Genomic DNA, 18,425 nt, shown 5'->3' on the forward strand with positions numbered 1-18,425 from the left:
TACGATTTCTGTTGCAAGTTTTTAACAAACAGCTGTTCGTGCTGATACAATAAGCAGAATTACACTTCATTTCTTCCTCACACCGATAAGGTTTCATTCATAACGTGTCTTAAAACTGTGTTCCTGGCCGCCACCCCCTCCCCCTTTCACTCTAAAGATGATTTTACCAACCCTGTAGCCACTGGCATTTTATCACTAATTTTCTACTATTAGCCCAGGCAGCTTGTTTTGGGGTGCAAAAACAACTGGAGGTCATATGTGCCCAAATAAAAACTATAGAACACAGATGAGGGGAAAATATATGTCAGCCCCAATGGACAGAAAAGGAGACAGCTAAAAAAGCACATGGAAAAAGGTCTTAAAAACCCACCATACAAATATGAGGGTTTAAAACTAAAATTTAATGGCCTTCACCATATTGCTTTGGCATATAAAAAGTAAAACGCAATTGACAGCCCGTGCGTCATTCGCTAAAACGGCTGATAAATCAGATAGCAAACCCAAGCTCGAACGTAAAAAAAAAGGGCATTCCAGCAGGAAGTGGTGGGGCAACACCACTGAGCAAATGACTTGCTAGAAAGGCAGTGCCCAATACGCAGCGAAGTTTAAATAATCTCCTCCAGGCAGAGGTTGTCCAAGGCGCCAGGAGAGGCTTAAGTAATAGCTTATTCCCTTGAAGGGAGAACCATTGGCGACACCAAAGAGACGTCACCTCTTTACAGATGGCAATGCAGATAGCATCGCAAGGAATAGATATACTCACGGGCTGTGGTATGAGAACCGTAGCCTTTTTTCCTGGCAGACTAACATGACCAGGGAACCACAGAAGCATGACTGACTCCACCAAGAGTGAGCAAGTGAGTCTTCCTGGACCTGCTGCACTAAGGGATGAGCAGTGTACAGCACACAGATACTTTGGAGAGCACAGAGTCTGAGCAGAGGACAATTGGGGGCTGTGTCGCCAGATGTACTCCGTGGCCCCAATACAAGGCGAAAAGCTTAGCTGTAAATACCGAGGCATGTGCTGGAAGCTGATATCGAAAAACACGGGTTCCAATGACGAAGGCACACCCAATCCCACAGTCAGAGCCATCAGTGTATACAAAGGCACTTTCATGAAGTTCCACGCGAAGGTCATGAAACTGACAACGATAGATCAAAGCTGGAGTAGTGTCCTTAGGAAGAAAATGAAGGTAAAGATTAAACATTGTCACTTCACAATGCCAAGGTGGCGAAGGGTTCACACCCACTGGGAAAGTTGCAAGTAGTGGAAGCAGACTCCAGGAGGTAACAAGAGGGGGACATCCCATACTGGTGATCGAAGGAATCAAAGGAGGCATAGGATGGGTGGCTACACATGGCACACAAATGGCATGCATATCTGCTGAGGAGAAAGTTACAGCAGTAGGACAGTGGTAGTTCAGCAGCTTCAGTATACAGACAACCAGGCTAGTGTAAAAGGCATCCATGGCCAAATGGATGCCACAATGGTGGATAGTGTTGAGATAGTGTAAGAGGGATGGGCATGCAGACACACAAAGTACCCATAGTAGAGTTTAGAATGGACAAGGGACCAGTACAAATTGAGGAGAGTGGTTCGATCGGCACCCCAAGAAGTACTATTGAGGACACACAGGACATTGAGGGACTGTACAGCGGGCTGCCAGGTAAGACACAGGAGGACCAAGAGGGTTTCCTATCAACCATGAGCCCAGAAATTCCTTAGCGTCAATGAACTGAAGGGCAACAGGTCCAAGATGTAGAGATGGTGAGAGAAGCCATTAGTGCCACCAGAAATTCACACAGACGGCTTTGTCAGTGGAAAAAGCGAAAGCCAATGGAGATGCTCCAGGAGTGGAGACTATCAAGACCGCACTGACGACACCACTGACAGGTCTGTGGAGAACTGCAATAGATGGCAAAATCCTCAACAAAAAGGGAGCTGGATATGCTCAACGTGAGACCGGCCATTATGGCGATAGCAAAGAGGACGACACTCAGGACCGAACCCTGAGGCATAGTGTTATTCTGGATAAAGATGTCCAACAAGGCAGAACCCACATGCACCTTGGAAACTTAGTCTCGTAAAAATGCCGAAAGAAAACAGAAGCACCAAGTGTGAAAAGTACGGAGGATACCAGTTCTTCAGCAGGTGTCTTAGGCCTTCTCCAAATCGAAAAACACGGCCAGTCTGGGATTTCCGAAGAAAACCCTTCATGACATGGGTGGAAAAAGTAACAAGATGGTTAACTGCAGAATGCCGCACTTTAAACCCACACTGTGAATTTGTGAGTAAATGCGAGACTCTAGCCACCACACCAGCTGGGCATGAATCATACGTTCCACCATCTTGCAAATGCTACTGGTAAGAGATGGGACAGTAGCTAGAAGGAAGATTTTGTCCTTACCAGGCTTAGGTATGGGTGTGACTGGCTTCACAGCATTGTCCAGGACATGAGCCCTCAGCCCAGATGCAGTTGTATGTGTTAAGCAGGAAGTGCTTGCCCGCAAGAGAGGTGCAGCAACATCTGAATGTTTATAGCATCTGGCCCTGGGGTGGTGGTCCGGGATGAACTGAGAGCATGATGTAGCTCCCTAATAGTGAAGGCAGCATTGTAGCACTATCCAGAGAAGAGAAGGGTATCGCCCAAGCCGCCTCCACTTGTTTCCAATGGATGAAGGCAGGGTGATATTGGGAAGAGTTCAAAACTTCCGCAAAATGGCAGCCCAAGGTGATAGATATAGCAAAAGGATCTACGATGACATCGGCACCTATTGTCAGGCTGGAAATGGTGAATGGATCTTTGTTCTAGAGATCTGTCAGAGATTGGCCCACATGACAAAAGGTGTGGAACTGTTAAAAGAGAATGAAATCCAACTAGCTCTTTTGTGATCCCAAAGAACTCGACACTTTGCAACTGTCTGTCTACAATGAATGCAGTTTTCCAGTGTAGTGTCATGGTTAAGAACGTGGAGAGCACTTCTCCGTTTGTGAATTGCATCACAGCTTGCCTCAGTCCACCGAAGGACTGGGACACTGACGTAGTAAAGGAGGAAGGGCGAGGAACAGAACATTCTGCAGCAGTAAGGATAACGTTGGTAAGGTAGTCCACCTGGTCATCACAACTGAGGGAATCTTGTTCTGCAAAGGTCGCCAGGGAGGAGTAAAGCTGCCGGTCAGCCTTAGTAAGCTGCCATTTGGGCATGCATGTGGATGAGGTAGGAGTCAGCAAACAGATAGCACACTGGAAATGGTCACTCGAGTAGACATCAGAACGGACTACTCAAGACTATGGGCAAGCTGGGCAGTACAAAAGGATAGGTCCAAATGGGAATAAGTGTGTGAGGAGTTGGAAAGGAAAGTGGGTGCTCTAGTGTTAAGTCACCAGAGGTTCAGTTAAGAAGGTCGGCCAGGAGGGCACCTCTCTGGCAGGTCCTGGGAGAACCAGAAAGGGGATGATGCGCATTTAAGTCACCAAGTAGCAAAAACAGGAGGTAGCTGCCCAATAAGCTGAAGGATGTCTGCCCTGGTGACATCGAATGATGGAGTGACAAATGATGCAGAGGGAGAAAGTCAGGTGGGGAATGAAGAAGTTAACGGCAACAGCTTGTAGACGGGTAGTCAGTAAGATGGGTTGAATAAAGGTCATTCCTTACGAGCAGCTTGACACCCGAATTAGATGTCATGCAGACCTCAGGGGGATGGCCAAAATGAATCGTTAAGTAACGTGCAAGCCCAAATTGGTCCTGAGGGCATAATTTTGTTTCCTGAAAGAGTACAAGGGGATGCTGTGCTGTTATAAACAGGCGTGAATCTCTGTGGGACCGAAGGCTGCAAAAAAAAAAAAAAAATAATAATAATCCACTGGAGAACAGTCATGATGAAATGTAGGGGTATCAACTGTCACCGTAAAGGGACAGCTGATGGAGAGTCGCTATTACAGGGCACAGAAGCAGGAGGGTCCTGGCTCCTGCTCCATGGGGTCCACAGAAGCATCGACGTGCTTCCAACACTGAAGGACAATTGGTGCTGCGCACCAGCAAATCAGAGGCCAGCCAGGCTAAGTGACCACATGGCAACACCGTCAAGCAGGATCTTTGAGTTGGTGAAGGAAAGGACTGTTTGTCTATAGCAAACTTCGAGCCCTTGTGGTTAGAGGAAGACTTGGATGTTGTTTGGCTGGAGGGACGGAGGAAGTCTTGTCAGGAGTTCTCTTTCTGTCCTTTCCTCCTGCTGGTTGTGTAGTGGGTAGCTTCACCCCTTTAGACGGGAGTTTGACGGTTTATAGCATAGTGGGGCGGCGATGCTACCTTGACACTGGGCGACTTCACAACCTCACAGTCGAATTTGGGGTTGCTTGTCTGCAAGGCCAGGTCCTTCATATAGCGAGGGGTAATAAGCACTTAACTATAGGTGCCAAAGGGGAGACCACAGGGTTTGCAACAAGCCAGTAACTTGCGAGCTACTGGGTAAGGCATTTTTTGCTTTACACGAATCTCTTGTACAGTCCACTCATCTAGATACGCAGAACAATCCTGGGAGAAGGTGGTGTGGCGGCCATTGCAGTTGATACAGCGGAGAGGAGGTGGTAGACGTTCTCCCCTGTGTACATCCCTGCCACAGGTTACGCATTTGGCTGGGTGTCGACAAGATGTTCTAGTGTGATTGAACCGATGACACTGGTAGCAGTGCATCGGATTTGGAATGTGCGGTCGGACTGTGATGATATCAAAGCCTGTTTTAATCATTGATGGCAGCATCACCCTGTCAAAGGTGAGGAAAAGAGCACGGGTGGACACCAAGGAGGAATTTAACTTTTTTCCATTACATGATTAATGGCAATTATACCCTGATCAGAGAGGTAAGAGTATTTCAGCCTTGGTTAGACAGTCAAGCAGCCTGGTGGAAATTACACCACAGGGAGAATTCGAAGTCCTATATGCCTCGACATGAACAGGGTAGCTGTGGAGAAGCGAGGCAGCAAGTAGCAGTTGTGCTTGACAATCTGAAGCAAAGTGCCATTCCGTAAACAAGAGCAGGATTTAACAGGGCCAGCAATGGCATAAGCACCTTTCTGAATAATAAATGAATTGACTATGGCAAAGGACTGACCGTCTTCAGTATGTGATACCACAGGGAACCACAATGCGGCAGGAAGGGTCTCCTAATCAGTAGCCTCATTACATTTATGTTTTGTCAACGTCAATGGAGAGGGCGATTGACTCATCGAGAGGAAATCGATGGTTGCCAGCACCTCTAATGGCGCGGTCCTTCAAACTGGGGGACCCCTTCACAAGAGTGCACACCCGCCTTAGACGATTGTTCACACCTCAGGTCACACCTCCCGAACACCCGACAGAGGGACCAATAAGCATTTTGGGAAGGTTACAGCTCAGGCAATCACCCCTCCCTGGGCCTGGCCTGCACCAGGGGGTACGAGTGAACCTTACCTGTCGTCCTGGAGCTGGTAATTACGCATTACCTAGTCACCTTTTACATATCAGATGCATGTGCCGGCCTTCAGGAGCGCACTGGGAGGAAGAAGGAAAGAGGATTCTCAAACGCTGAAGTGGAGGAATGAGAGAAGGGCAACGAAAGAAGGAAAAGGGAGCCAAAAAGAAAGTTGAGACTGTTCGCAGGTCAGCAACAGAATGCAGAACATTCCTAATAATACCCCACACATGTTCTCAAGGGAGAGGAAAAAAATAGCAAGACGATAGACACCACAGAAGGGAAAAAGTGCTGCAAAGGCTGGGGCCTGTAGTAGCCAAGCACAAACCCGCCAAAGAGTGGTGAGCCCCCTGGGGGGCCCAGCCCATTTACCCTTCAGCTTCCTGTTAAGGTGAAGGCCATGTATAATATTACCGAGGGGAAACAGGAACCACATGAGTAAGTGATATATGCAGCCATTCCAACTCCAAATTAACTTTCCCAATTGAAGAGTTCAAATGAGGTCTGTCATGGCACCTGAGAGAAGATACAAACTTAACATTGATATGTCTCTGCTAATGCAATCTTTGCCAGGTAACACTTCATATGTAGTGATACATGCCATTCGTTGACAGGCATGTATCAACCATCAAATATAGAAGTTAGATTAAAGATGTGCTTGATTGCAATTGGTTTGTTAACATCGGGCCACACACTGGGGAAACGATTACCCAACAGGTGCAGAGAACCTGCTGGAGAGAATCTGTAATCTCCATAAAGCAAGGAGAAAAAAGCTCTGGTCCATGGAAGATTTCCTACACCAAGGAAGATGAATACGATGTACATACACAATTGTCATTATATACTATTCTCACACAGAATGGTAACAAGATGGTAATCTTAGTTGGTTCCTGCAAAATGTGTAGCCTTTGGTGAAAGGCTGTGACAATATACATAGTTCATTGGATGCAATCTACACTAAGTAGAGGCAATGTTTTCTTTTATAGGCACTTTTAGAAATCTGCATGGAAGAAAGTTTGGTGCCGAGGAAGAACAGGACATAGCATAGCTGGACCCTGAGGTAAATCATGAGATGCAAGGCTGAATATCTATACATCTAATGGAATGTTAAGGCAGCAGTGTTAGATGTAGCTGCAGGGAGTAATATGTCTACAAACAGTCAAAATATTGTCACACTAGCTAAATACAGCAGTCATCAGACGCCTAAAGAAAACGCCACGTACTGTATGTAGAATATCTGAATGTTGTTACCCTATTCACCCGCCATACCCACAATGTCTTCCTTTGTGAAGTCTGTGCAAAGTGAGCCAAAATGCTTGTCAGCTGCTACAGACCAGCTTCACGTTTAAAAAATTGTGACCTGGTATTATGATTATAGTTTGTCCTGCAAAGGTTGGCCAACACCTCTAGCATGAGAACTATGTAAAAGAACTTTTTCTTTACTGACTTCCCTAAATTCTTACTTTTCAATTTGCATTTAGTTTGTTGTGCTCTACACCCGCATCTGTTTGAGGTTCCTGAATTTGTAACTGAAGCAACAGGTCCAACGTATTTTTCACAATCACCACGAAGCTGCCTGATGTAGTTCCGAGCCTGTTCCTCATGTGTCCACTTCCCACCTGGTCTTACTCTTCTCCCTCTAACTTGTCCAGATCTTCCCTAGCTTTGTCTAATTCAGCCTGAAGGGTGGCAATTTTCCCCAGTCTGTTCCAGTATAGTATCTCCATGACATTCTACAAAATCACTGAAAAGCCTCATTTACTTTCCCTTTACTACACCACTGATGTCACCCACATGAAAAAATTAGAGCAACCATCACACCGAAGACCTGACCTAACAATTCTACAGCAAGTCAGGGACTTTTCACTTACGATAAATATATTTTACTAAGAATACATCAAGTTATATTACCAATAAATAAGGAAAAAAAGGCCTATAAACAAGTGTGTGTACATTAACTACCAGTACCAAAGCACAGTTTCTGCATCAAAAACTTAAATTTTAACTGCTTTTGCAATCCTGTAAGCATACTGTGTCAAAAATTTAGACAAACATACAGCTACAACCCAACGTTGATCTTTTCATGATTTCTGCAATATTACTACGGAAAAGTCAAACCTTTAACAGATAGTGCAAAAACACACTAATACACACTAGTGTTATAATTCTGAAAATCAAGGAGTGCAAACTTGATTAACAACTGAAGTATTCAAACAGGGTTAATGTTCTGGAGAAATATCAGGAACATGTAGCAACGTGCAGTTTTCAATTAACCAAGCAATTCCCAAGCTAACAGACCTACTCACATCAGTGTAAACACATCAAGTTTCATACTTTTATGACCATATCATTTCTGTGTTCCTGCCACAATTCACCTTAAAATTATGTATATACAGAGCCTGTATCTGGAGCTGAAGTATATAAGTACTTCAATCTGGGTTTGAAATACACCTGATGTCCAATATGACTTTGCAAAGAAATTGACTATTTTCAGTAGGCATCACTAAAAAATCAGCTTTTAACAAACCAACATGTGACTTTTCTTCAGCAGGAATGTTATTACTGACCCTCTAAGATAGTTATAACTAATATCAAACTAACATTATTCTACAGATATTAGAAAAGATGTTTAAGTAATGGCTTACATACCCTTGCATATCTCCTAAGAAATCTGTATGAGAGTGGAATGCCCAATTCAAATCCCACTTTATTCAAGATATTTATTTCCATCCTTATGAGTTCCTTCTTGTCATAAGCTCCATCACATACGTACAACATTTCTTCGAGCATTGGGGCCATTCGTTCCTGTCAGCATCAAGTTCTTATAAATACATGTATTTCTCAAATGAAATAGATCGAAATGTGCATAATACTCACATCATATTTGCTGGCAATAAAGATGGCAGCTGCACCAACTAATTGTAAAGTTTCTTTTGATACAGTAACCTTTGATAGATATATGTCTGTAAGCTTAACAGCAAGGTATAATGTTTCATGGTTAAGCTCAAAATTCTCTTGTATTTCAACCAGCCAGTCAACAAGCAAAGCTCTCATTGCAGTGTTTATACTGGTTTGCCTCTCCATGTAGTTATCAATTACAAACTTTGCCTGTAAAGTAACATCACTGAGTGGTTATTTCAACTACAACAGATAAACAGTTTGTCACAAAGCCTTTGATTATCTAATTATGTCTATACTGCTGCTCCAGGAAAGTTTCATCTTATGGTCATATTGCTAATGCACACAGTTTTTAACAATTCAGTCTATATGTAATCAGCTTTGTTATCTCTGACTACATTTACCTCACTTTAAATAAGCAATTTAAACGATTGATTAGGATTTTCTTTCAGTCATCTAACTGGTGATTTTAATTTACATCTAACATATATAGTTTACATTACAGTTCACAATGTTATAACGTTAATAGTCTGCTCACCAAGCAGCAGCAGAATGCACACCTGAAAGACTATTGCAATTGGCAAGCCTTCAGGCAGAAGGGTAGAAAGTTGGTTGGTTGTTTGAGGTTTAAGGGACCAAACAGCAAGGTCACCAGTCCCTTGTTTCAAATATGCTCCATTCCACTAATGGGACATCTCAGTAAAGTCAGAACAATAAAACGGAAAAGGTAAAAATGTGAAAGGGCAGTCATGTTGTCATTGGTAAAAAACAAAATGAGGGAAGTCGGCAAGTCTAACACTGCTTACAGTGGGAGACACCCAAACACTCACCGCCTTGCCCCAACACCAGAGAGGGATTAAAAACCTTAAAACTGAGAATAAAAACCACTTTCCGGAGGAAACCGAGAACCAGAGACCATCCGGGAATCGTCAGCCAACATCTAAGGTAAAGTGTGGGGGAGTCTGTACTTAGCACGCAGAGCCAAAAGAAGGGGGCATTCAACCAAAATGTGGGCTACTGACTGGAAGGCTCCACAACCACATAGTGTGGGTGGCTCATCACACAAAAGAAAACCATGGGTCAGCCTGGTATGGCCAATGTGGAGACGACGACAGTGTGGTCAAGTCCTTTCGGGAGAGGCTAAAGGAAGAACGCCACGGGTCTGGTGTCACCTTAATTGCACGAAGTTTATTAGACAGGGGAGTAGCCTCCCAAGAAGTGGCCCATGACTGTGCGAAGTGGGATTTGATGTGAAGCCGTAAATCCGCTGCAGGAAGGGTTACAGAAAACGGGGGGTAATTAACTGCTCCCCCAGCCAAACGATCAGCGAGCTCATTACCTGGGATACCCACATGGCCAGGGACCCAAAGGAAGTCAATGGAACAAGCAGCACTGTGAATATCAGCGAGATTGTCATGGATGGCAGAGACCAAGGGATGGCACGAAAAACACCGGTCAATAGCAAGAAGGCCACTCATCGAGTCTGTACATAACAAAACGTGGTTGTGTTGGGACTGTTTAATAAAGGTAAGGGCCTGGGATATTGCCATCAATTCCGCAGTAAACACCCCACATGTAGGTGGCAGCAGATGACTTTCCGTTCCAACAGAGGACGTGAAGGCATACCCAACACGATCAGCAGATTTAGAGCCATCAGTGTAAAAAACAACAGCATCCCGAAACTCCCATAAAATGTGGCGGAAAAAGGAACGGAACACCACTGGGGGGATGGAATCTTTCGGACCTCGTCGGAGATCCATCAGAATTCGAGGCCGAGGAACTAACCAAGGAGGGGTGGAGGGGAGGGAGCGAGGAAGACAGGACAAAGAAGGAAGCTGAAAATCACAGCAAAGAGACGCAAGGCGCAGCCCAACCGGTAAACCCGCCCGAGGGCGGGAGTCGGGTGGGCGACGTCCATGGTCTGGGAACAGGATAGAATAGGAAGGATGAGTGGGAGAGGAACAGATACTGAGTGCATAAGACACCAGAAGCTGGGACCGCCGAACAGAAAGGGGGATACCAGCTTCAACCAGGAGACTATCAACAAGTCTAGTAGGGAAGGCACTGGCGGCCAAACAGATACCACGATGGTGGACTGGATCCAGCACGTGCAGTGTGGAAGGAGCAGCTGAACCATAAACTTGACAACCATAGTCCAAGCGAGACAGAACTAGAGCATGATAAAGACTGAGGAGGAGGGAACGGTCCGCACCCCAAGAGGAGTGGGCAAGGAAGCGAAGGACGTCGAGTTTATGTAAACATCCTACCTTCAGGAGTCTGATATGGGGCAGCCAAGTAAGCTTGTTATCGAAAAGAAGACCCAGGAAACGAAACTGTGGGACCACAGGCAATCGTCGTGCAGCGAGATAGAGCTCTGGATCAGGGTGGACCATAGTACGGCGACAGAAGGGGACCACTCGCGATTTTAAAGGAGAGAATTGAAACCGTGTGAGAGGGTCTATGCAGAGGCACGCCGTATAGCTACCTGGAGCTGCCGTTCTGCAGATGCCATCGAGGAGGAACTAACCCAAATGCAGAAATCGTCCACATACAGGGCAGGGGCTACCAAGGGACTGACAGAGGCCACAAGTCCATCAATAGCAATGAGGAAAAGAAGGACACTCAAGACAGAACCCTGTGGGATGCCTGTCTCCTGGGTCCGTGGAGAACTAAAAGCAGTACCAACTCTGACTCTGAATGACCGATGGATCAGGAACTGACGGATAAAAATCGGGAGTGGGCCCCGAAGACCCCACTGATGAAGGGTAAGTAAGATGTGATGGCGCCAGGCCGTGTCATAGGCCTTGCGAAGCTGTCAACAGATAGGGTGTCCTTACCAGGCTTAAGGACAGGAACCACAATGCTATCCCTCCTCTGAGAAGGGAAGTCACCCTGGAGCCAGATACGGTAAACACCTGAAGATGATGTTGCCATTGTGGAGCACTGAGATGTTTAAGCAGTTGGTTATGAATGGAATCTGGGCCAGGGGCCGTATCATGAGAAGATGGAGCAGAAAGAAATTCCCATTCAGTAAAAGGTTCGTTGTAAGATTCTGACTCACAAGGGATGAAAAGGTGGAAGCTTCAGCTCGCTGTTTTTGATGGAGGAAAGCAGCTGGATAGGAGGCTGACACTGATGCCACTGCAAAATTGGTCGCAAGGTGTTCTGCAAGAACTAATGGGTCCGTACAAATGCCATCTGTGAGGTGAAGGCCTGGGAGGGTGGACTGCCGATGGCAACCTCGGAGAGAGCGAAGTGTAGCCCATACCCGTGACAGAGGGACAGTAGAACCAAGGGAAGAAATGAATCGTTCCCAACATATCCACTTGCTCTGATTAAATAATGGGCTTTAGTGCAGAGACGTTTTAAGGTGGTAAGGCTGGCTATAGATTGATGCCTCTTAAAGTGTTGCAAAGCTCGACGGCGATCACGGATGGCAATGGCAATGGCCGTACTCCACCACGGGACTTGCTGGCGACGAAATGGTCCAGATGAGCGTGGGACAGCAAGGCTAGCAGCGCGAACAATCGCTTCAGACACGTCACGTAGGACGTCATCAATACAACCCGACAAAGAGGGAGAAAACACGAACTGTGCAGTGTATAGAGGCCAATTGGCACGCTGGAAAGACCAACGAGGTAACCTGTCCATCTGGAGTGGGAAGGGAGCGTGATAATCAACGGGAAATGGTCACTATCACAAAGGTCGTCGTGTGGCGACCAGTGTAATGAAGGGAGGAGAGAGGGAGACAAAAGAGAAAGATCAATGGCAGAAAAGGTACCATGACCGGCACTGAAATGAGTAGGGGAGCATCATGAAGGCACAGGTCGTGGTCTGCAATAAATTGGTCTATAAGAAGACCTCTTCTAGATGGAAAGGCACTGCCCCACAAGGGATGATGAGCATTAAAATCCCCAAGGAGGAAGGGAGGAGGAAGTTGCTGAAGAAGGGCAGTTAAGGTAGCAGGTGTAAGAGTCCTGTCAGGAGAGAGATAAAGATTGCAAACTGTGACCGCAGAGTCTAAGTGGACCCTAACAGCAACCGCTTCCAATGTAGTTTGAAGAGGAATCCACGTGCTAGCAATGTCTGTACGGACCAACGTACAAACGCCACCAGAAGCCCACAGGGGTCCGACCCAATTTCAACAGAAAACACGGAACCCACGGAGGGTCGGTGAGTGAGCATCAGTAAAATGAGATTACTGGAGAACCACACAAGCTGCAGAGTAGGACGAAAGAAGGGATTTCAATTCCGGAAGGCGACGATAGTATCCATTACAATTCCATTGGAGAACCACAGAACGATGGTTTAAATGGGGGCTGAACACACTAAATCCAGTCATACCGCCGGGTCCCCACCCGTCACCAACAAGGAGGGGGCGACATCCATGAATGACACGTCAGAATCCGGTTGTGAAGTCTGGGAAGGAACCTCCGGTGACACCAGAGGCTCTTTGTCCCGGGACTTATGTTTCTTCTTCTTTTCAGGCTGAGATCGAGGAGGGCTGTGTGGCATAAAGGAGCCAGCTGCAGCAAGATCAGGAACAGAAAGAGACCGGGTGACCTGGGGGCCGACAGACCGCGGCTCTCGCGGTCGTCGCGCGGCAGCAGACCTTTGGCCTGGAAGGTGCCGGGAAGGGGCATCCCGGGAGAGGCGCCCTTGACTTCTACTCCTTTATCTTTTTTCCTTCTTATATACTGGGCAATCTGGTGAACGTGGAGAATGACTACCATGACAATTTACACATACAGGAGGGGGAACACAGGGAGTCCCCTCATGGAGTGGACGTCCACAGTCACCACAGAGAGGGGCCTGGGAACAGCGGGAAGACATGTGGCCAAAACGCAAGCACTTAAAATACCTCATAGGAGGTGGGATGTACAGCTTCACATCACAGCGATAGACCATAATCTTAACTTTCTCAGGGAGGGTATCCCTTCAAAGGCGAGGATAAAGGCATCAGTATCAATACGATTCTCTTTAGGACCCTTCTGAACACGCCGAACAAAGTGAACACCCCGCTGTCCGAGATTGTCCCAAAGTTCCTCATCAGTTTGAAGGATGAAGTCCCTGTGAAAAATCACACCTTGTACCATATTTAGAGACTGGTGGGGGGTAATGCAAACAGGAATTGTGCCAAGATGGGTACATGCACAAAGGGCCGCAGATTGGGCAGCTGAAGCAGTTTTATCAGCAACAAACCTGACCGCATCTTGCTCAGGGAGTCCACTTCGCCAAACTTGTCTTCAATGTGTTTCACAAAGAATAAAGGTTTGGTATTGGTGAAAGTATCTCCATCAGTCCTGGTGCAAACTAGATAACGGGGGAAAGGTTTTGCCCCTAGCCGACGGGCCTGACCCTCTTCCCAGGGGGTACCCATGGAAGGGAAGGCCGAAGGGGCAAGAGAAGCAGCACTTGAGGAATCAGTTCCACGCAGAGAGACGGCCGCAGAAGAACGGCCAGAGTTCTGGACCCGTATGCGTTTCATTTGCATAGCGTCCGCCCTGATACCACTCACTCCGATCAGGGGCTCCCCTCACGGGCACCACAGCAAGGGCCGTCTGGCACAGCAGCCATTGCCGGGAGTTCCGATGCTCCAGGATGACGAGCAACCACTCCAAGGCATGCACGAGGTGGTCACAGCTCAGGTATCAGAAGTGTGATCCCTGTGTGTTCAGGAGGCTCAACCAAAAGGGTACATAGCGACCCCACCACACGGGCTGGCTACCGTGCTGGCTATGCACCCTAGTATCAGACAACGACGTGAAAGAAAAGGTGGAATGTACTAGGAGGGCGCACGTCGGAGACACTAGGTAAGGTGCTCTTCTCCAAATGGCTCACACTACGGAGGAGAAATTTTGTAATGGAGGTCAAACCCCAGAGGGGGACCAAGGAATGCCAAAAGGAGGAGATGATTATGCAACAAAGCCGAATTGGAAAACCAACAGAACCAGGAGGATAGCGGGGGCCAACATAAGCAAGGACACCAAGAGAGGGAGACGAGAGGGTGAGGGGAAAGGAGCAAGGAGGGGAAGGGAAAGGAAATGCAGCCCTGGAGAGAAAGAAGGCTGCAATGGCTCGGGGCCCCGTGCTCGCCACGCACGTATCCACAAAACAGTTGTGGACCCCCTGGGGGGAAGGGTTGAAGGTGAAGGAAGAGGACTGGAGATGTCTAGGAAAAAGAGGTAGATTTCAGGGAAGTCACTTAGAGCCGTGGGTCTGGGGAGACTTGTACGGAGTGAGAAGGAAAGGCTGATTGTTCAGGACCGCATTGGATGAGATTTTGTTTTCAAATCTCTTCTTATGCAGTCCCGAACAATCAGTCTCCTCATCCCTTATGCTAAGTCTGCCCTGACCCACAGCTCTGGTTGATTTTCCTGAAATCTACTTATTTTTCTAGACTGCTCCAGTCCTTTTCCTTCACCCTTCTGCCTCTGGCTTTGAAAGCTTGCAAATTACAGTCTTATGTGTGTTCTGCCACCATTTTGTGAGTAGATTTTTATCTACTTAAATAATTTTGTCAATAATTGATCATTTTCATTGTTATGTTAATATTCTGAAATTTAAAGCTGTTTAATATCCAGAGAAATGCATCCAGATGTTAAATACACAGAGGGAGCAATGGTGTTATGCAGACAAGGTGAGAATAGTTCTTGCTTTTACAGTCAAGGTTTCAAAATTTTTTGCTGTGTTAGAATATCACATGAGCAGTTGTTAGCCCCCATTAAGTGGTAATTTTTATCATAAAAATTTGCAAACATATGCTTAGTATACGTGACATCGAAAGTTTGACATATTTCCCAAGGATAAACAGCTTGGTTGCAAAATTTACATTGTTCATCAGAATGTACAATGTTCAAAAACTCTTCGACACAATGTTTTCACAGCTAATACCCCCCCCCCCCTTTATTTCCAAGGCATAAACTGGAAAATACTTTTTAAACGTTAAGAGGTAACCTAATGAACGTCACCAGTTTATCAAATTTACTCAGCTGCATTCCTACAACTCATTTCAGTAAGTTGGCTGCTTATTTGCAAAGTGCATTAATCAGTGGCACCTCACTATGTTGCAGAGTTTATAATGCACACTGAGAACAGTATGGCAACATGCTGACCACTTAAGGCTGTCTTACTTTTATCATTTGCTACTTTTTTTACAGATACTGAATTGCAATGAGTAAACAATGTTTTCTAGTTCCATACTTCAGTTCAGCTGTGATAATTTTGTAAAAGAAATTACCATATTATCAATGGGTCAACATACTGAACACTTACCTCTCTCTCTTTGAGGTAACTGAATATATCCATAGCATATTCTGAAACTTGGACTGGATCACCCATGTTTTCTGCATCAAAGTCTTCAACTCCAGGTGGAGGTAGTGGTTCTTTCTTTCTTTCCTCGTCCTTTGTAGTCAGTTTTTTACTGGACGAGCCACTGTAATAAAGTGAATCACCGGAGGAAAAAAACCAAAGCACAATAAGGCAAATACATTTTACCATACTTACAGTTCTTCCACAGCTGTCAAATACAGCTCATTGTCAGTGGAATCTGGTGATTTCACACGAACAGAAGTTAAAACTTCTGTTTTGTCACATGTAGGCTTCGAAACTGAGCTTGAGTGTACCTTTTCAGGTTTTATGTTTGCTTTTGCCATTTGCACTTTTGGTGGGAATGTTGGAATGTTACTCCTGCCAGTTTTTTTATGTGGCATAACAGCCTTATTCCCATTTTCTGATTCTTTAAGGTTTTTCTTAACAACATGAGAAATCGTTTCCACATTCTTTTTGGAGTCTCTCTTATTTGTGGCAATTTTCTTTGATAGATCAGCATCCTACCATAAGGAAATCAAATATTAATGGTTACAAGTGATAAGCCAAGTAGACAACTACTATGATTTATTCACAAATCAAGGCGTGCATTTGCAAACCTGGCTCGATTTGATACTTACGTTAGTTATATCTCCAAATGCTGATCTTTTAGACAACTGCTTCAGGGGAGAAACAGCTTTTCGCTTTGAAGATTCATCTACCAATTTCACATCAGAGTTCCTTTTCGCACGAGTACTAACTGATCTTTTCAACATTGTTGTCTCACCAAGAGATTTTTTTAAAGCTGTCTTTTTTGGTGCCATATTAAACATACCTGAAACAAAAAATCTTAGTTAAATCACTTACATCTAAAGGAATCATATTTTTGCAAATTTTATCTATAGCTAGATTAAAGGCAGAAACTGGCTTGTCAAGACACCTCAGCAAAGATTTGTAACCATAATATTACAGCTTAATAGAGTAACTTACGTGACACTACACATGTGTCCTCATGGAACTTTTTCATTATATTACTCGGGTATCAATAAAACTGGATTGCTAACCAAAAAGTAGTTACCTAGTTTCAGAGTGTTTAACCAGTACATCATTCAGTGCATAATCAGAGGATCTCCATCTACAATTAAATCTACAAATGCAGTGCAGTCACAAAAACTGACTAGAACAGTTGAGGCAACAATGAATTATTACATAAGCGCAGTCTCTATATGAGAAAGTCCAACTTTGAGCTGCATTCATTTTTGCTTTCAGGGATTGTAGCCTGGTTCTACAGTGTTGCAGTTCGCAAGTACAGAAAGTGCAGCTGATGTAGGGAACATATTCATAATAGGCTATCATGCAAATATCACCTGGGATGGTTTCTTTATCTATGTCAAGGTCATATTTCATACAAGCATGGGGATAGAGGAAAACAAAGGAAATTAATGAAGATGGTTGTATGCAGTATGTATTGAAAGTCTTACACATAATTCAAACTGACCACTGTACGAAGAATTAGGAAAACTTATGGTAAGCACTAAACTTTATAAGCTTCTCAATTCTACTGTTCACTTATGACTTTTGTATTAAGTTCTGTACACATTTAACCTATTAAAGTTTGCAAAGGCCAGACCAAAAGCCTGGTTGTTGTGGAGAAACATCTTAAACCTACATTTAAAACACTTGTCAAATTTATTTCCATGTGTGGATTGTCAGTTTTACAGCTGTGTATTTCTTTTCTGCACCAAAGATCAAAGGGTAATGGAAAGCATGTTTTTTTTTTCTAGTATTGTGCTTGTGAGTATATGTCACACTCAAACTTACATGGACTGTTGATAAATTTAGTAAGTCAATACATGTGTGAGCCTATGGTTAACATTCTCAGCTGCTTAAAGAGACACCTGCTGTATGAATTCTTTAGAATTCTAATTAATTTCTTTTAAGGACAAATACTTGTCGCCTAAAGATGGATTTACCCTACAACATCATTCTACAAGACACCAGCAAATGAAAATATGTAAAATATTTTAACTTACTGACTTCTTTATCCACAAAATATGTCTATTCTTATGCAAAAGTAGGTGGACCTAGATATTTTAGCAGAAGTACTATCAGATTTTTCCAGTTAAAAGTTCTCGTAAATATGTACTATGAACTTAGAATTTTCTACTCTGTTTATTACTTTTTGGTATAAGAGATTAATAGAACAAATCAAACAATAGAAACATGGGGTTGTTATGTCAATAATTTAAGGAGAAGGTGGCATTTTAAGTTGCAGACAGGCATAATTGAAGATACCTCACACCAGCTTTCAGCTCACAACCTTCATTAGAAAAGGAAGGCACACACACAAACCCATATTCACAAAAGAACCACACAACTCACCTCCAGCAGCTCAGGTCAGAATGCAAAAGTCATGTGTAACGGAGAAGAGCAGCAGTGTACAGGTGGAGGAGAGCACTGTCTGGCAGAGAGTGCTGGGACTAGACTGCCAGTAGGCACAGCATCTAGAGGCTGTAGGGTGGTGTGTGGAGGGGACCTGATTAAGTTATGGAACTGAACGGAGAGGTCACCAGTCCCACAACTTTAAAGTTACATGCGTAAGATAGAAGCGTCCCCAAAAAGAGAATAGAGCCAGTCAGTGGCTCAAACTATAAAATGAGGAAGCTAAGAAACACCCAACAGAAGGCATAATGTGGTAGCCCAAAACTAAGAACTGGAAAAACAGGGCTAAAAAGCAGTTTTACAGGTGACTGGTTATGAGTCCCTG

General features: G+C 44.8%; 1 protein-coding gene across 3 annotated transcripts in view; it reads right to left on the bottom strand.

Annotated features, from left to right (window-relative positions):
- Positions 1–18,425, bottom strand: part of LOC126162043 (G2/mitotic-specific cyclin-B3) — a 75,135-nt gene that overhangs the window by 18,407 nt on the left and 38,303 nt on the right. For 2 of the 3 annotated variants that reach the window (XM_049918277.1, XM_049918276.1), the window contains exons 2-6: positions 16,300–16,493; positions 15,857–16,182; positions 15,626–15,785; positions 8,330–8,560; positions 8,102–8,257 (exon numbers count right to left, since the gene is read on the bottom strand). In XM_049918277.1, coding sequence (XP_049774234.1) covers positions 8,102–8,257; positions 8,330–8,560; positions 15,626–15,785; positions 15,857–16,182; positions 16,300–16,491 — 1,065 coding nt within the window. In that variant the 5' untranslated portion in view covers positions 16,492–16,493. The remainder of the gene's footprint in view (positions 1–8,101; positions 8,258–8,329; positions 8,561–15,625; positions 15,786–15,856; positions 16,183–16,299; positions 16,494–18,425) is intronic. The other variant, XM_049918279.1, reaches the window with a different exon arrangement.

This window comes from Schistocerca cancellata, chromosome 2, assembly GCF_023864275.1.
Source record: "Schistocerca cancellata isolate TAMUIC-IGC-003103 chromosome 2, iqSchCanc2.1, whole genome shotgun sequence".
Lineage (NCBI taxonomy): Eukaryota > Metazoa > Arthropoda > Insecta > Orthoptera > Acrididae > Schistocerca > Schistocerca cancellata.